General features: G+C 34.9%; 4 protein-coding genes across 6 annotated transcripts; 1 reads left to right on the forward strand and 3 right to left on the reverse strand.

The window, feature by feature from the left end:
- The first annotated feature begins 313 nt into the window (after nt 1-313).
- On the forward strand, nt 314-14,496 carry LOC139776061 (uncharacterized). Of its 2 annotated transcripts, none has more exons than XM_071712521.1 (7): nt 314-457; nt 12,209-12,260; nt 12,333-12,379; nt 12,467-12,500; nt 12,635-12,741; nt 12,823-12,935; nt 13,010-14,496. In XM_071712521.1, exons 2-7 carry the CDS (start codon nt 12,231-12,233, stop codon nt 13,273-13,275), a joined length of 597 nt encoding a protein of 198 aa, XP_071568622.1. In that variant the 5' UTR covers nt 314-457; nt 12,209-12,230; the 3' UTR covers nt 13,276-14,496. The 2 variants fall into 2 exon arrangements, with proteins under 2 accessions (XP_071568622.1, XP_071568612.1); XM_071712511.1 differs by lacking the exon at nt 314-457 and adding an exon at nt 11,080-11,858.
- On the reverse strand, nt 1,337-4,410 carry LOC139775218 (odorant receptor Or2-like). Its single transcript, XM_071711046.1, has 7 exons — nt 4,380-4,410; nt 3,659-3,928; nt 3,091-3,559; nt 2,514-2,613; nt 2,156-2,284; nt 1,792-1,947; nt 1,337-1,387 (listed from the first exon to the last, which is right to left on the reverse strand). Exons 1-7 carry the CDS (start codon nt 4,408-4,410, stop codon nt 1,337-1,339), a joined length of 1,206 nt encoding a protein of 401 aa, XP_071567147.1.
- On the reverse strand, nt 5,466-8,941 carry LOC139775225 (odorant receptor 43a-like). The gene is made up of 7 exons (XM_071711059.1): nt 8,911-8,941; nt 8,195-8,464; nt 7,168-7,639; nt 6,688-6,787; nt 6,295-6,414; nt 5,862-6,017; nt 5,466-5,740 (listed from the first exon to the last, which is right to left on the reverse strand). The coding sequence occupies exons 1-7, from the start codon at nt 8,939-8,941 to the stop codon at nt 5,690-5,692; spliced, it is 1,200 nt and encodes a 399-aa protein (XP_071567160.1). The 3' UTR covers nt 5,466-5,689.
- LOC139776045 (ubiquitin-conjugating enzyme E2 J1) lies at nt 14,452-17,161 on the reverse strand. 2 transcript variants are annotated; one of them, XM_071712478.1, is made up of 5 exons: nt 16,720-17,161; nt 16,153-16,358; nt 15,889-16,079; nt 15,692-15,809; nt 14,452-15,542 (listed from the first exon to the last, which is right to left on the reverse strand). In XM_071712478.1, the coding sequence occupies exons 1-5, from the start codon at nt 16,754-16,756 to the stop codon at nt 15,297-15,299; spliced, it is 798 nt and encodes a 265-aa protein (XP_071568579.1). In that variant the 5' UTR covers nt 16,757-17,161; the 3' UTR covers nt 14,452-15,296. The 2 variants fall into 2 exon arrangements, with proteins under 2 accessions (XP_071568579.1, XP_071568587.1); XM_071712486.1 differs by lacking the exon at nt 16,720-17,161 and adding an exon at nt 16,438-16,655.
- Nucleotides 17,162-17,672: the final 511 nt, after the last annotated feature.

Below are 17,672 nucleotides of genomic sequence, written 5' to 3' on the forward strand. Positions count from 1 at the left end.
TTAACGCCAGGCCGGGCCAGCCAGCCCCGGGCAGGCCCGATGGGCCCGAGGCCCGAGCCAGTGCACAGTTACTTGTATCTGTGATAACACGTACATATACACATATACATATTATACATATATGTATGTCGTTGATAACGTAACGACATTAACGACTGTTGTTAAGTTAAGAGTGCAGCATCAGAGCCCCAGAGAGTGCGCTGATGTCAAAGATACATCTTACCTAACCTAACCGGACAAGCAGAAGATCACATGCACAAACAGTACCGCGAAATCGTATTATTATGTTGTCGTCACTATTTTGTAGCTGTAGAAGTACTTTCACTCCGAATTTAATTGCTTTTCGAGATATAAAAGAATCGAGGCCATCGAGGGAGATACTTGCAGTGTGGATAACGGAAACGAATAAAATTAGCTTCAAATTGATCTTCGAGTAACGCAAACGGCTCGTACAACGGTATGTAATCAAATATATGTATATATATATATATATATACACTGTTGAAAACAGAGGTCCTGTGTGTTAAAAAAAGTCCTTGTTAAAATTTTTGTGTAAAATAATCAACACATACGTGTGTAGATTTAACATATGCCTGCTATGTTAATTGAATTTTACAAATTCAAAATGTAAAATAATTAAAATAACTTAAAAAATATGTTAAAGTAACACAATTTGAACGTATTTATTAAATGTGTTAAAATTTACAGAAAAAGAATGTTGATTTTACTCTATAAAAGAAGTAGGAATAAAAATTTACAGAAATAGAGTGTTGATTTTATCTTACAATCTCAACTTCAACATAAAAGTTATGTTAATTGTACACATAATTAACTTCAAATTACGATCAGAATTACATTTCCTTTCTGTTGAAATATTTTAACATAATATCAGTGTTACCACTTAACACATCCATATTATGTTAAATTAACACAAAAATTTGAGTGGACCGTTTTGGACATGTGATTTATGTTATATTTAACACAAATTTTCCAACAGTGTATATATATATATATATTTTCCTAATATTAGCTTGTAACACCTTTAATGATTCATCCTGTATTTCGTATTTTATAAATAATAAATAATGCATATGCTACGAATTGAGCACAAAATATTCTTGGGTGGGATCATTGTGCGTGGTATCAAAAATATTTTCATTATAATATATACATATAATTCCTTTTTTTATCATTTGTCTATAATTCATCATAACATTATTATATTTATTAGTAATTATAATTCTATAATTTTTTTCTTATTTTTATTATTAATGCTTACGTAAGTATATAGCCAAGTGATGTCCTCATTGAATTTCTGATCGATTTGTCGAAAAAATCATCGATTAGCGAGCAGTACAGATATATAGCCGGCTGACGTCTTTATCAACTAAAAAAGAGAAGTAATATTAATGAATATACATACATATAACGATAATAACGTGTATGCGGATATGTGCGATAATAAATAATTAATGAACTGAAAATAAATAAGATGGCCCATTTTATAAGATTAGATCTTAGATCAACCTTCGATTAACTTAACTTATCAATTATTAATTCAATCAGTATTACTTAATTTTTATAACTATAATTTGTTTAATAATATTTACAAAATCTCTAATTATTATAATTTGTAATTACAATTGGTCGATAATCTCGAATCTCTTTTTCTCACGTATATTAAACAACAAATCATTAATAATTCAATTTCATATTAATGAAATACTGTTGCTATTATTTAATAAGTTAATCGCATCTGTACGGACACATAGACGAATTTTGAACACTTACACTACAAAACATAGACAATGTCATGGGAAATATCCTGCCCGCGGTGATATATAGAGGTCTTTCGGCGCGAATCATTATCATCATCAAATTTTTGGCTTCATTCGGCGTCTTCAAATACCACGTGTAGTTATACACCGCATAAAATATTCCCTCGGCCTGTAAATTTTGTTACATTATGAAATCTCTACTTAAGACACGTAAGTAATAATAAACGATGAATTTAAAAACGACTTTTGTGTAAAATATCAAGACAAATTGTTATTTCTAGAAATTCGTTTAATTTGATGAAAGAAGTATTGCAATTTTATAATATTATCTACCGTATTCGCTGTTTGTATTAATTAGTACAAGGATACATACTTACTTTGGCTATAAGAATCTCCCCGACCACGCAGTATAGGCACATGTGAGCACATGTATTAATAAGAATCGAAACCAGCCAACATATTCGCATGAAAGAAACAGCGTCGCCGTCGCTGCCTCCGTCAATGATCTAAACACGTTAACATACTTTCTATCGACGTTTTTGTTTGAAAAACTCATTTTAATATCTTAATTTCGTTTCCTTTGGGGTATACGTGCGTATGATTTGCATGGGAGAATTGAGAAAAATCGCGAATAAGGTCTTTTCGTTATTTTCTTCGCTTCCAACAAAAAAGTATGGCAACGAATATTTTATTATTTTAAAAGGAATAACTCTCTTCTCCCGTTCGTCAACTTACGGTAACTATTAGAAATCCTTGTAGGCAAAATAACATAGCGAAATACACTAATAGTGTCAGAAGCATCAAGTTGAACGTGTTGTCGATGACGTCAACAGACCTACGATATAAGATATCGTATAGTATAACATTAGTCGGTTTCGCCAAATAAAAGATCTTGGAGAACACGTACCATATGCATTATATTATTTTGCGAAAACGATTGCAAACGTGTCATATATTGTATGGGCAAGAGTGACAATTTTTGAGACATATGGAATTATTATATGAAAACGTGATAAAAGAAACAAGGTACACTTGCATTTATTGACCGCTTTACAGTCGTATCGTTTGAAATTTGTGTTTGAAAATTCGTATAACATACAATTTGCTTGTTACAAGTTTATATAGTCCAGTAATTATTATCGTGTTATAAGTAACGTAATAATAATCGAGTTGTTCTAAATCTAAATAAATGTATTTGCTTCACACGCGCGATATTTCAGTAACTTCAATCAAATTGCCATACTTCCTCCGTCTTCTTTTATATTATTTCAAAAAATAACAATGTAAAATTGTATATCGAGTTGAATACCACCTAATGAGACGCAGATGATCCTCGATATTGAAGGATAATCCGGTGCTGAAGTCCTTGAAGCTGTTCAAATTGAGCAATCGCTCCTTGAGGATTTCCAATTGGGCACATATGTGAAATACGAGCAAGCACAGAAAAGTGTCGATGCCCGTGTAGGAGATCGCGGCCATCAAGATCGACGTAGCTTGGGCGACGATCACGATTTCGTAGTACGGGGTCTCCGTTATGTCTCGCAAATAATACGTCTGCACCAGCATCGGTCTTCCCGGGTCCGTCAAGTTTGTCAGATATCTCGTCGTGTATCCGAAGCAAGGAGGAATGATGAGAATGGCGGACGCAAAGCTCATCATGATACATCCGAACATGACCATCATTCGGGCAAGTCTCGCTTGCTTTATCATAGTATCTCGTTCTTGCACGGTTTTTGTCCTGAGCCAATCCTCCACGACCATGTTTATGACCGGTTCAAGATCTTCGGAGAAGGATGCAAAAATACGGATCGAATTGACGCTCTTCGAGAAGTGGGTAAAATATTACAGAGTAAACGAGTAATATAAAAAAAGAGATTTACCTTTTTTGCGGAACCACATGATGATAAATTTCATGACGGTCACTGAGAAGGGCAGACCGATTTGCATGTTGTCCGTCATCGCCATCATGTTGCCCCAGACCCTCAGCAATGCTAGTATCCCGGGTATGACCGATGCGCAAAGCATCGTGATAAAAATAACGGTGGCGCGTAGATCCGCAAAAAATCTTTGCCGACGATTTAACTTATTGTCCGGCCAGAGACCGATGATCTTCAGGGAAATCCGATTTATTCCGATTGCCCATTCTAGGTCTAAGTAATTACCATGATGTTACTGATTAAATCGACAGATGGGGAACGGTAAATAAATTTTAGTAACTTCGCGCAGTTCAATTAAATTAAAAATAAAATCATATTTGTAATGATATTATTTTTCAGAATAATTAATTAGCTAAATAACGATAAGATAGGGCGCGAAAATTGATGAAGTTTCATGATAAACTTTTCGAGATAAACAGCGAAGTACATTTATGTAAAAATTTTAATCTTTAAAATCTGCTGACCATTCTATTAATTGACATTGTTAAGAAAACAGCGCATCTTGAATCACCGACAAGTAACAACAATTCACACGTGAAATTTTGTACTCTAATAACAATATATGTAGATTTACAGTCAGTGTCGAGTCTTACAAACGGTTTTGTGTTATTTTATACGTTTATTGATACAGAACTTAGCGATAACGATAGAAAAATATAGACACCTGTGTATGCCAATTCCTTAGAACTGTCCATGTCGAAGTCTAAACGAAGACTGGCATTTTTTTTATGAATTCAACATTCTCCCTTGCTTCTCAGGGAGCACGGCAATTACGCATGCTCACGGAAAAAGTTCTCAAACACACGTGCTGAGGTGCAAAACTGCAAAGTACTGGCGCTCGTAAATATTTCAGATATTAATGTCTGCCGCATCTTTTTTTGTACAGGGGTGCAATTTCTCGTTCGAAGAAACGAATTCGGATGGCCCCTCTACGGCATCGCTAAATAGTCTATGAATATCTAAATGGGTGCAACGCTCTCCAATTCTCTTGGGGCGCTCATTATTAATTTATCCGCTCGTTTCTTTCCTCACTTTGAAAACCTGCTCTTTTTCAACAATTTGCATTTTCTAAAACTCAACTGGCATTTTTCATTGAAAACGAACTTAAAAAAAAAAAATTATTACGACGCCCCGTAGCTTCACGAGCGATAAATTGGGCGATGTATGTTTGTACACAGTAAAAAATTTTGTGTCAATGGAAGTCCACTCTCAATTTTGTGTTAAAATAACTCATTCATCGTGTTATTTTAACACAAAATTGAGAGTGGACTTCCATTGACACAAAATTTTTTACTGTGTAGCAACATGAAAGGGCCGAAATACAACAACACGAAGTAAATTAATCGTCACGGGAGTTAATAAAATAAGATGAATGTACCTTAAGTAGAAAACGTGTTGGCTAACGCAGTGCAATGATAAACAAGAAACAATTGTGTATATTTACATCGAACTACAAATTGTTAATGTGTACGTGTGCAAGAGGTGACGTTTATTTATTAGCAATATTGTTTAAAATAACGCGATTGTATTGTATCAAGATATAAATTATTAAACACGTCAGGGCTATTGTACAATTTAAAATCTGAATTAATTAATATATTATGAGAGATAATAGACATAACGTTACTAGTTTTATGTATTTTAAACGAATATTTTTATATCATCTTCCAAAATTGCGAATCAATTAGATTACCCTTGAACGATAAAATAGTATAATAAAATAGTATACATAAAGCATTACTGATAAAAATTACAGCATTCTTAATGCAATATTATTTATTGCAGTTGATTGTAATATACATATGAAAGTTTCTCTCCAAATTAACGATTTCACTTTGTTCACATGGAAAAACGATTCGTTTGGCGCATCGATTGAACATCACTCAATATAACATACATAGTATTTTTTATTGCATTGCGAAAAATCAGATTCCATTGAAAATTGTCCTGGTCAATTTGTCCAATGTCTGAAAATCATCGATTGGCGAGCAATACCGATATATATCCGGCTGACGTTTTGATCAGCTGAAAGCAAAAATATAAAAGATTAAGCGACTGAAAATGAGCATTTATAATTTAAATATATTGTTCTAATATTCTACTATGTGATGCGGATAATTATACGAATAATAGCAGGCTATCTTACGCTACAAAACATGGATAGCGTCATTGGAAATATTTTTCCCGCGGTGATGTAAAGAGGTCTGTCGGCACGAATCATTATGAACATCAGATTCCTGGCATCATTCGGTTTCAGCAAATACCACGCGTAGTCGTACACCGCATGATGTATACCTTCACACTGTATTATATATGATTAATTAAATTCATATCACAATCTTTTATAACAAAAATAAAATGAGTGTATTAATTAATGTGCTAAAAGATTGCAGCAGATCAGGATGCTAATGTTGCTCTTCAAGAAATAATCGTGGAAATTGATATATGCGAAGCATATATTGAAGATCGATAAGAATCTCGCATATTTTACTGTACTGCATTCACAACCGATCGTACCAACAATTATTGACGCAACAAGATAGAATAAAAAAAATATGGCGAAAGGAAATAATACTCACTTTTGCAATGAGAATTTCACCGACCACGCAGTAAAGGCACATATGAACGAACGTATTAATGAGCACCGCGACGAGCCAACATATACGCGGGAAGGAGACGTTGCCACCGTCATCAATTATCTATGCATACGTTTGCATAATTATATATATTTTTTCTTTTACCTTGTAGCTATACCATTGTAAAATTGGACAACGATACCTTTGTAAAATACACAAATTAATGGAGTTACCATTGTCCAAAGTAATACATGTGTATATTTACTTACGCGAAAAAGTACCGAAAGAGAATATCGAGTCTTTATAATAGACACTTACGTACTTGTACGATAATAGATATTCTGGCCTGACTCCCTTTTAGTTATCAAAATAATAAGTTCTCTTCTTATGACTTACACTAATTATCAGAAAGCCTTGGAGACAAAATATTATGCTGAAATATATTAACAACGCCAGGAGCATCAAGTTGAATGTATTTTCGATGATATCGATGGACCTACGGAGAGAGCACAACGTTCCATAAAATATAAACTCGATTTTGATCATACGATAAATTTCGTAATAGATCTTATGCTTTTGACCAGGTCAGAACGTATATTATCGTGCAATATATCTCCATCAAAGTATTAGCTTTATTGTAAATTTTCTTTCATAGTCGTATGCACTTTTGACAGGATGTTTATATCGGGAAAATTATTTTCTCTTCTACAACGTGCGGAAAATACAATTCAGCTGATAAAATCGCGAACTCGTTAGCGCTAGATTTGGATGCTTCTTGTTTTGTCATAATTAAGAAATGAACGGAGCGCCGAGTAAGATTAATCAAACTATCTAAACCGGTGGCAATTTAAAATAAGGGAACGCAAAATCTGCAACCTGATAAGACGCATGTGATTCTGGACATTCATCGACAGTCCGAAGTTGAAGTCTTTATATTCATCTAGATTGAGCAATCGCATCTTAAGAATTTCCATCTGGGCGCATATATGAAAGACAATAAGGCCCAGAAAATTGTCGATGCCCGTGTAAGAGAACGCCGCCATTATAACAGCCGCGGCCTGAGCGACGAACGCGATTTCGAAGTACGGGCTCTGCGTCACATCTCGAAAATAATACGTTTGCAGCAACAACGGTTTCCCCGGAACATCCGTGATGTTCGTCAAGTATCTCATGGAGTAACCGAAGCACGGTGGGATGACAATAATGATTATCGAAAAGACCATTATAATGCATCCAAACACGACGATTCTTTTCGCAACCCTTGCCTGCTTTATCATGATATCGCGCTCCTCCTCCGTCTTCGTCTTGATCCAATCTGCCACGACCATGCTCACGACCGATGTGAGATCTTAACAGAAGCAAGAATGCAAAGCTTTGCAAATTATTATAACTTCTTTATGAGATTACTGTTTAATTTTACATTTTTTAAATGTAATTTTATTGAGTATTGGTATATTGACCATACAAGTTCTGAGAGGAAGACTAAGTAAGTTTTCCTCAAAACATTAACTATTGTTATTTTTATTGTATAAAATTTTTATTTATTTATTTAAACTAACGTCTTTTATAGTTTGCTCGGGAAATTTTCCGTTTGACTTTTATAGTTAGCAAATTAGATTCTTACTGTATGAATTGGAAATATAAGGATGTTAATACTGATTTAAATATTCGCGATAGCGACATAATAGAAATAGCGAAGAATATCGAGAATTTTTTATCTGTACGATTCAATATCTGTTATATATTTTCAATAAGATTACTGTGAAAAATTGGACAAACTAAATGCAATCGATGTCTAAAAGAAAAAAGTAGAAACAAGAAAGATATTATACTTTAAATTTGCTCGAGGAAACGAGCTTAAATAGAACTTAGCTATTCTGTCACAATAAATATCAATCTTCACCTTCTTTTCGAAGCCACATAATGATGATTTTCACGGCGGTAGCTGAGAAAGGTAACGTGATTTGCAAGTTGTCTATTATCGCTATCATATCGTTCCAGACCCTCACCAGCGAAAATATCGAGGGTATGATTGACACAGTAATCAACGTAGTGAAAATAACGAAAGCCCGGAGGTTCGCCAAGAATTTCTGTCGATTGGTTAACTTCTCGTCAGGCCATAAACCGATCATTTCCAGAGTAAAGCGATTTATTCCGATGGCCCATTCTAGGTCTGTGTAATTATCATGTTGTTACTGATTAAATCGACAGATGGGGAACGGTAAATAAATTTTAATAACTTCGCGCAGTTCAAGTAAATTAAAAATAAAATCATATTTGTAATGATAATCTTTTTCAGAATAATTAGCTAAATAACGATGAGATAGGTCGTGAAAATTGGTGAAATTTCACGGTGAATTTTTCGAGATGCACAGCGAAGTACATTTATGTAAAAATTTTATTCTTTAATATCTGCTGTCCATTCTATTAATTGACATTGTTAAGAAAACAGCACATCTTGAATCATCGACAAGTAACAACAATTCACATGTGAAATCTTGTACTCTAATAACAATATATGTAGATTTACAGTCAGTGTCGAGTCTCACAAACGGTTTTGTCTATTTTATACGTTTATTGATACAGAACTTAGCGATAACGATAGAAAAATGTAGACACCTGTGTATGCCAATTCCTTAGAACTGTCCATGTCGAAGTCTAAACGAAGACTGGCATTTTTTTTATGAATTCAACATTCCCCCATGCTTCTCAGGGAGCAATTACGCATGCTCACGGAAAAAATTATGAAACACACGTGCTGAGGTGCAAAACTGCAAAGTACGGGCGCTCGTAAATATTTCAGATATTAATGTCTGCCGCATCTTTTTTTGCACAGGTGTGCAATTCTCGTTCGAAGAAACGAATTTGGATGGCCCCTCTACGGCATCGCTAAATAGTCTATGAATATCTAAATGGGTGCAACGCTCTCCAATTCTCTTGGGGCGCTCATTATTAATTTATCCGCTCGTTTCTTTCCTCGCTTTAAAAACCTGCTCTTTTTCAACAATTTGCATTTTCTAAAACTCAACTGGCATTTTTCATTGAACGAACTAAAAAAAAAGAAAATTATTACGTCGCCGCGTAGCTTCACGAGCGTTGGGCAATGTATGTTTGTAGCAACGAAAGACAGCAACACGAAGTAAACTATAATCGTCACGGGAGTTAGTAAAGTATAAGATGAATGTACGTTAAATAGAAAACGTGTTGATTAACGCAGTCCAATGAAAATAAAAAAACAATTGTGTATATTAATCGAACTACGAATTGTTAATGTGTACGTGTGCAAGAGGTGACGTTTATTTATTAGCAATATTGTTTAAAATAACGCGATTGTATTGTATCAAGATATAAATTATTAAACACGTTGGGGCTATTGTACAATTTAAAAATTGAATTAATATATTATGAGAGATAATGTATATAATGTTACGCAAAAAGTGAACATCAACGTCGCGTCGGTGCAAAGTTTCACGGGCGGTGCATTGATAATGATGCATTGTTATAGCAACGTGAAAAAGATAACGAATGGCGAGACGAAGTACGGAGGTATTGCGAGAATTAAATGAGACAGGCATTTTAGTTTATGAACGGCGTTCCTCAGTGAAACATGGCAGTTAATGCATCACAGTGAAATAAAATCAACATACTGAAGTAATTTCGTATGTCTTTTTTGTATTTTGATGTGAATACGCATTTTAGTAAATTTTAGTAAATTAGTAAATTTATATTAAAATTTACTAAGTGTATATTTTAATTATGAGGAAGACATCTGTGTGATATATTAAATAAGTGTGTAAGATTATTCTTCGAGTTACTGGCTACTTAAAATTAATTTAATTATATCTATTAAAATTTACTTGAATAAAGATTGAAAGGAAAATTTAATTTAAACAATATATAAAGTGTCTAAATTATGTGAATATGTGTATATGACAGGAACGATATGATATCTATTTAATTTAGTTCTGTCTTTGTGCTGAAAAGACATCTATGAATGTATTGATTGTCAATCAGTGCATTCTAATAAAAGTTTTGGAGATACTTTATTTGCATTATTAAAAAATTTTTAAATAAATTATGATGTTCATTTTCTAAGCATAATAAATAAAAATGGTATAAATCTATTTTATGTAGACTTGCGTATACGTATGTGTGCAAAACAAGATTTGCATTTTATAAATGCAAAATTGTCTCTGACAATGACACAAAGACGACACGAAGACAAATTTGGACATCGATAAAACTTCCAAAACTTTTATTATCAGTCTTTTTATTGATTCTATTTAATGCAGTATATTGTATATAAAGTATATTGTATTTTATATTTATAAAAAATTATAATTTGTTCTATTGCAATAATTGCAATATTTTTCAATAAATAGTTCTTTTATGACAATAAAACACTTGGAATTATTTCACGATTAAAAAATTTTCTATGTTTACTTCATTTAGGGCGTCAAAGTATCAGAACATAATTAACAAAGAAGTTGCACTAATAAAAATTCTGAAGATTGCAATGTCAAGAATTTTAAGAAATCTTCAATTTAAAGTCAAAGTATGAAAAAGATAATATAAGGATATAGTTATAAGTATAGGAAGTGATAGAAAAATACAAAATCTAAGGATTTCAATTTTCCATTGCTTTATTATCCCTTTTTTCTTTCCTACTCTTACATTTTAAGGGCGCAAGAAAAAGCGCAAGTTATATATTATTTTATAACTGCGCTACGCGTACGCCATTTATTCTCTAATATTGTACACATATGTGTACGTATTAATACACACATTATGTATATAATGAAAGATAAAATGATTAATACAAACAAACACGTAACTATTTAAAAAAATATATATATATAAAATTGCGAATTGTAAATTTTTTTTTAACTAAAATGTGCTCTTTCTTTATGTCACACGAAAATAAATTAAAAATCACGGTATACGTGATTGTACAATTAAAATTGAAAGATTCCTCTTTTATAAAAACACATTTAGCATTTTCTGACGATATACTTTATCTCGACAAGATTTTTCCGTAATAATCTGACAGTTGTCATATAAAACACGATTTTCGCGCTGACAGTTACTCTCGCAATACGAAGCGAGCAAAGCGAGAGAACTAAGTAATCAGCATTGCGAAAAAAAAAAAAAAAAGAAATCTCTTGCGCGTTTTTCCAAGAGTTGGAATATTAAATTTCGCGCCTTTTCCAACAATATTCGACATGTGTATTAACAATATTCACAGCGCACTCCGTGTTTCCCCCCTACATTGGTATCCAATCCCGCGCGCAGATAACAGCTGTTCCAAACTACTCCAAACGCTTTTTCTTACATCGAATGTCGCGGAAGCGATGAGCGATCGTGACCGATCGGGGTACCGTCGGCACCGGGCAGCACCTGGTGGAAGGACGCCGTCGTTCCCGTCCTCACGTGTCACGTGGAGTTAAACGCTGGCATCCGAACACATCCATATCAATTAGATGACGGCGCGGCGCCGTGGGCTGGCAGGTCATGGGGGCCTGTCTCGGCCGCTGTTTAACGAAAGTCACAGATTCCGTGCCGTACAGGTTAGAATTGGACCAGGGTCTAATTGAAATCACACCTCGGCTGGCTAGGGTATCTGACGGATAATCGTCGAACACTGAAAAATAATCTTTCTAAGCTCGGTTAAATAAAGGGATCGTATCTGTGATTCTCAATATTTTAGTCGCATGAGTCATGCGACTAAATCTTTAGTTATACTAATATACGATTAAAGTTACACGCTACGAATGAGTGAAATCATGAAAGATGTATTGAATTCTATGTTCTGATAAGAATTTCTTTCACTTCCAACAGAGAGTCTTCCTAGTGTATCATAGATCTTGTAAAGGAGCGCATTGTGTTTCGCTGTTTCACTGTTTTCTTGTATGTTCAGGTTCTATCAAAGGCATACCAGAATGTCCTCCCAAGAAGAAGAACAAGTTGAGGTATATATATCCAAGCTTGTTTCGTAAACTGTGCTTTTGCTAGCGGAAGTAACTCTGCTGTCTTATGTTTAGTTCGTGGACGTCCAAGGGCACGAAGACCAAGCTAAAGGATCAAAAAGGTGATTGAAAGACAACTTTCTTACTTAATTATAATTAAGATTTGTGATATTAATGTTGCGTTTATCTGCCATGCTTACTGGATACAGTCTCTTATCGTTCCTCTCTTTGAAAAGATTCAAGGTAAATGATGCATCTTATGCTTCATTTAATGTAAGAAGATAAGAACATTACTAGAATATACCAGAGCTGTTGCTTCTCTTTCACAAAAGCATCTTGATTTACATTATGAAGTTATATATGTGTTTGAATCATAGAAAAGACATGGAGTTCCGGTGACTCTGGAATTATTGGAGGATGGCAGGTGGTCACGAGGTGGCAATAAGTATGCCAGATTGAGTTCCAGAAACGATGTTTCCACAAGGTACATTATTACTTAACTCCGATAACATTTCTCGGATTGTTGCGCGTGTTAAAGACTACAAGCTCATGTAATTATTTTCAGTTCCGGTTTGGATATGCCGTTTCAAGTTCTTGATGCGAGGACACTAATGAAACAACAGGCTTATGTTTCATCCACTCCGGGATCATCGCTGGACCTTGAATGGGAACACGAAGGTAATCTATCACATTACGTTATTTTTATAAATCCCTCACGATACATAGACATATTGTACATTGTACTCGCGCAGGGATGCCGATACCAATCATGGAGGATGAAAGGGGAGATACAGAAAATTCTCTAACACAGACGTCAGTTAATAACAGTCAACCCTCTAGTCTGACAGCATCTCCTTGGTCCAGGGTTTCGAGTCCAAATAGTTTAGAATGGGATCCAGTGGAACCGGATATGGTATGTGTCGATATGGAGACTGAACAACTTTTAACCGAGATAGAGAGATTAACCGATAGAGCGCTAAAAGAGACGGGTGAATGGACTAGCGCCGATACCAGCTGATAAACGATTCAATTGTAATTTAACGGGATATTGTTTGTATTTTTGTATTATAAAAATTCATGATGGAGTTAAAACAGATGCTCTATACTTACAAAGAGATTACAATTATTTCGCTATTACTATTCTTGAAACAATATAACTATATTTATATCGTTTCAAAAATGTGTATTGTACAACTTAGGGTATGCCGAATACAGAGATCTGACGCAGATATCTACACTGTGTAGAGTATCGTATAATCTGTAGCACAGAAAAGAATTATGTCAAGCTATCGAATCAAGAAAAATTATTTGCAGTATATGCATATGTACAACAATTGTATACGCAAATAAAAGATATATTTCTTGCTCTCAATTTTTAAATAAGGTATTTGCTTGCTTATATGGGAAATTAAACTTAATCGTAAACTTTAGCAATATTAAGTTTTAGTTTCGCTTTTAGCTCACGCAGCTTCTGTATGACAATAAATTAATATTTTTTACAAAATAAAAAATCATGTGCCATACTTTACTTCTATATTTCAAACTTTTAATATATATGTGCACTCAAAGGATTTGTTTTGACATGAAGTAGTATTATATATTAAAACAATAGATCGTTTGAATAATGCAAATACAAGAGATATACAAGAGTATACATATACAAGAGATTCTATTACATCTCATATTATTTTTTATGTGATTTTCAAGGTATTGAATATTAAATCTAAATCTGAGAGATATATGCAATTTAAGTCACACATCAACAGTTCGCATAATTTAGAAAGATAGCAAATGTACAAAAGAAGAAAGTTTCCGATAGGAATTATTTTATTGTAATAAAGAGCATGTAAGAATGAAGTTGTTACTGTAAATGATGAATGTAGAATGCCTTAACATAGATAATAATAAAAAAAATTATGAAGTTTGCTATAGTTTATGACTGTGTTACTTATATTTTATTTAATATCATTTTAATATTAATACATTTTTATTATGTCGTTATATATGATCCATAAAATATGCCTCATAGGTTTAAGAAATGCACCTTTTTTTAATGTTTAAATGTTAGAAGTAACTGAAAAAAATGTCATATCAACTAAAAGCGTAAAGAGATGTAGTTCAATGAATGCATAAAAGCGAATATGGAATTGCGGAACATTACGCTACACAGACTGTAATAAATGTTACAAAGTAATATGTTTATATTATATATGCTTTAATAAATAATTACTTTATTATATTTCTATGTACATACAAAAAATGAATTTATATAGACAAAGTCCTGCTCTAAATCCTCTTCCTCTAATGGATTATGTTACACATTGAATTTTATTACAGTGGCTATACACATATGAAAAGTGTATGAAAGCTATAGTTATACAGGCATATTTGTATAGCTTATATTTATTACAAAATAGTATCATGTTAGGCTATATATGTATATTACATAATGCAAAATTACTGGTAAAAGTAATATAATAATTATGAGAGTTTACAGATATATTTTTGAATTTTTGCGTATAAATGTATATGGGCAATCACAAAAAATATTTGAAAATAATAAATATCAAAATAAACAAAATTTATTATTAATTATAACTAATACACACTAAATTCTACCATTATATATATATATATAATATCATTTAATATGCTAAAATAAAATATATGATAAATGTTGGATAAATAATAATTTATTTTTCAATACTATATCGTTAACAAAAGCAAGCGACTAGTAAGTGTAATTTAATAATCGAATTGAAAATTCATTTATCTTAACTTCTCATTTCAGCAATGAAATTATATTTGGGAGGTATAAGTCAAATGCTTGTAAGAACAATATGGATGTACTAATATATACTAATGCATACTTTCGCCATGTATTATACACGTTTTCATGAAAAATCAGATGGTTCGCAATATTCACTCAACAATATGAACATAATTTTTTTCTTTGTAAGCTTAAAAATGATATTCATAAAACGTGTATAAAATTTACTGTTTTCATGACATGTTTCTGTTCGCAAAAGAACAAATAAGTTAAACAAGAAATAATCGTCGTAAAATCAACAAAATAATTGCGGATACTAAAGAAGCGATAAGAATACTCCAAAATAAATCGTTCGAAGAGGACATTGTCTCTACGCGATTTAGAATAATCTCAGGTTGTTGACGGTCTGCATTTTCTGTCGGAATCGGTTCCACGTTACGATGCCGCACCTCGCTCTCGGACACATTTTCCATATTATCCGTGAATGATACTTCCGACGTAGGTGAATCGTCAGCCTATATTTTTTTTTATAAATATCAAGTTCTTGCAAAATGCAACAGTCTACGATTTTCGTAACAACATGATAATCGTATATTACATAAAAATATATGTTCAACTGTATATGTTTATAACAGATATATTGTGCATATTTAAAACTGCTTACTTTGAGAGCAATTGTTTTCAGCATGGTTTGCTCCTCCTCAGTGATGGGTTTCTTAACCGAGTTCTTGGACAGCAAACTCACGACTTTACCACATGTATCGCACTGCCAGGTCAGCGATCTGCAATGTAAGAATCGATTACAGGAGTACGTGACATTTTTTTTGCAACATTCTGTTTAATCGCGGATCATATATGTACTTTTTAGCAAGCTTTTGCCGTTCCTCCGTGCTGTAATCCAACGCTCCGATCGTGCCGCTTCCAGGCGTGGGCATGAAAGCTATCAGAGCCAGCAACGCTGTTCTAATACTCCACGACGGTTGCCACGTTTCAGGATGATGGCCGGAGATGCTCAGGCATATCTTCTTGTTTATTTCAAAACGTCCATTTGGCTAAATAAAGGAAGGAAGAAACACGTATATATAACACAATTTGTACGTAGCTCGTCTCTGACATACTACTTACTGTCAACAGGATGATATTTGGTGGCTTCATAGGGTACTCCGGCGGTAGCAAGATCCTCCCATGATAAACGCCACCCTCGAAGTCTGTGGACGGTGGCCCTTGCACCGTGAAATGCCACTCAAACAGGTTGTCCTCGAGAGGAGACGCATAATACTCTTCGGTAGCCTCGTGCAGCTCTTGTGCCTCTCTCATTAACCTCTTCACCGCTACGATTACATATACATTCAATGAGATAACAGTCTTTGCAACACTTATGAATATACTCTATGATAACTATAAATATACTTTGATAACGAGGTGGCAAATGGACAGGCAACGTTGAGATCTCAACACGCTATGTACATACGTATAACATACATGAGGTGTCTCATCATCACACACGTCACCGCAGGATAATCTTGCGTCATTACGATCGCCGTGAAGAAGCGAATATACGTAAGCTGGCCAGCTGGCAGCCGCGGGGTAACCGCGGTTACAACAGCCTCGTGGCGCAAATATGTCAGAGGGGGTCAAAACAAAACGTTTTTCGACCGGCGCAATTGGCGACGTGTCGCGACCTCGACTCACCCGGGCTCTTCGCGTTGTACTTCCCCTCGAATGACATCTTCGGCGGCAGCTTCCCTCGTCGGGGCGCGGGCACGTCGAAACAGCCGTGTACGGGAAATACGCGTCTCGGAGGAACGACGCGGAACGACGGGCGACGGGGCCTCTCGTCTCTCCACCGATCCCACCGACGCACTGACCGATAACGCGCGTTGCGTTCCGGTCCCGCGCGTCACATATTCCTGGGTCCACGCGCACGCACGCACGCCAATTCTCCCCGGAGGACGGTTTTTCGGCGCCGTCGACGGAGGACTCCTTGACAGTTGACAGTCCCGACGTGAAGACCGATGGCGTGGCGAGGCGAGGCGAGAGGCGAGGCGTGAGCCGCGTGACGTGACGTGACGTGTAGTGTGGTGAACAATCGCCGCGCTCGCGCCGCTTCTATTTATCGCCCTGCGGCACCGGACTACCGGACTACCGGAGTCGCCCCCCGGTCGCCCGCGCGACCTTGCGCCTCGGCGGGGAGACCGTCGACGTGCCGTGGACGGCGTGGACCCGTCGGACACGACGATTCTCCATTTCCTGGCGTCGACGTCCTAAATGCGAAAAGGGAGAAATGCGTTTCGAATTGTTGTTTTAATTTAAAAAAAGAAGCACTAAAAATGAGATGTAAAAACCGGTTTATTTTGAGATTCTTTTTTCTTTTAAAAATTTTCGTCGATTTTAAAGAATTATTCATGTCATTGAGACCGTTTGATCTTGCCCAGATAGCACGCATGTCTAAAAGATGTCGTATATATAAAGACATCTATATATATCTTAGATATACGTGTCTAAAAGACATGATTTCGAAAAGACGTGTCTAAAGACTTATATAATATCGGAGATAACGCCTTCAATTCATGGATATGCGAGCGAAAAAGATATCGCGCGGCTGTGTAATTAGCTTCATTTATCTTTCAAGTGAATCGTTTGTA

The sequence above is a fragment of the Temnothorax nylanderi genome, unplaced genomic scaffold, assembly GCF_030848795.1.
Source record: "Temnothorax nylanderi isolate EJ_2023f unplaced genomic scaffold, tnyl_v1.0 TNYL_tig0005_pilon, whole genome shotgun sequence".
In the NCBI taxonomy this organism is placed as follows: domain Eukaryota; kingdom Metazoa; phylum Arthropoda; class Insecta; order Hymenoptera; family Formicidae; genus Temnothorax; species Temnothorax nylanderi.

Excerpts from the sequence above, each read along its gene's own strand:
- LOC139775218 (XM_071711046.1), bottom strand. The coding sequence starts at position 4,410 with ATGGACAGTTCTAAGGAATTGGCATACACAG. Across the intron at positions 2,285-2,513 it reads AAGGATTTCTAATAGTTACC|ATCATTGACGGAGGCAGCGA; the intron begins GTAAGTTGACGA and ends TAACGTGTTTAG. Across the intron at positions 1,388-1,791 it reads CATTGTCTATGTTTTGTAGT|TTGATAAAGACGTCAGCCGG; the intron begins GTAAGTGTTCAA and ends TCTCTTTTTTAG.
- LOC139775225 (XM_071711059.1), bottom strand. The coding sequence starts at position 8,941 with ATGGACAGTTCTAAGGAATTGGCATACACAG. Across the intron at positions 7,640-8,194 it reads TATGTGGCTTCGAAAAGAAG|ATCTCACATCGGTCGTGAGC; the intron begins GTGAAGATTGAT and ends GCTTCTGTTAAG. Across the intron at positions 6,018-6,294 it reads GTGAAATTCTCATTGCAAAA|TGTGAAGGTATACATCATGC; the intron begins GTGAGTATTATT and ends TATATAATACAG.
- LOC139776061 (XM_071712511.1), top strand. The coding sequence starts at position 11,803 with ATGGGGGCCTGTCTCGGCCGCTGTTTAACGAAAGTCACAGATTCCGTG. Across the intron at positions 11,859-12,208 it reads ACAGATTCCGTGCCGTACAG|GTTCTATCAAAGGCATACCA; the intron begins GTTAGAATTGGA and ends TTGTATGTTCAG. Across the intron at positions 12,501-12,634 it reads TCTCTTTGAAAAGATTCAAG|AAAAGACATGGAGTTCCGGT; the intron begins GTAAATGATGCA and ends TTTGAATCATAG.
- LOC139776045 (XM_071712478.1), bottom strand. The coding sequence starts at position 16,756 with ATGTCATTCGAGGGGAAGTACAACGCGAAGAGCCCGG. Across the intron at positions 16,359-16,719 it reads GTACAACGCGAAGAGCCCGG|CGGTGAAGAGGTTAATGAGA; the intron begins GTGAGTCGAGGT and ends ATGTAATCGTAG. Across the intron at positions 15,543-15,691 it reads TGAAAACAATTGCTCTCAAA|GCTGACGATTCACCTACGTC; the intron begins GTAAGCAGTTTT and ends AAAAAAATATAG.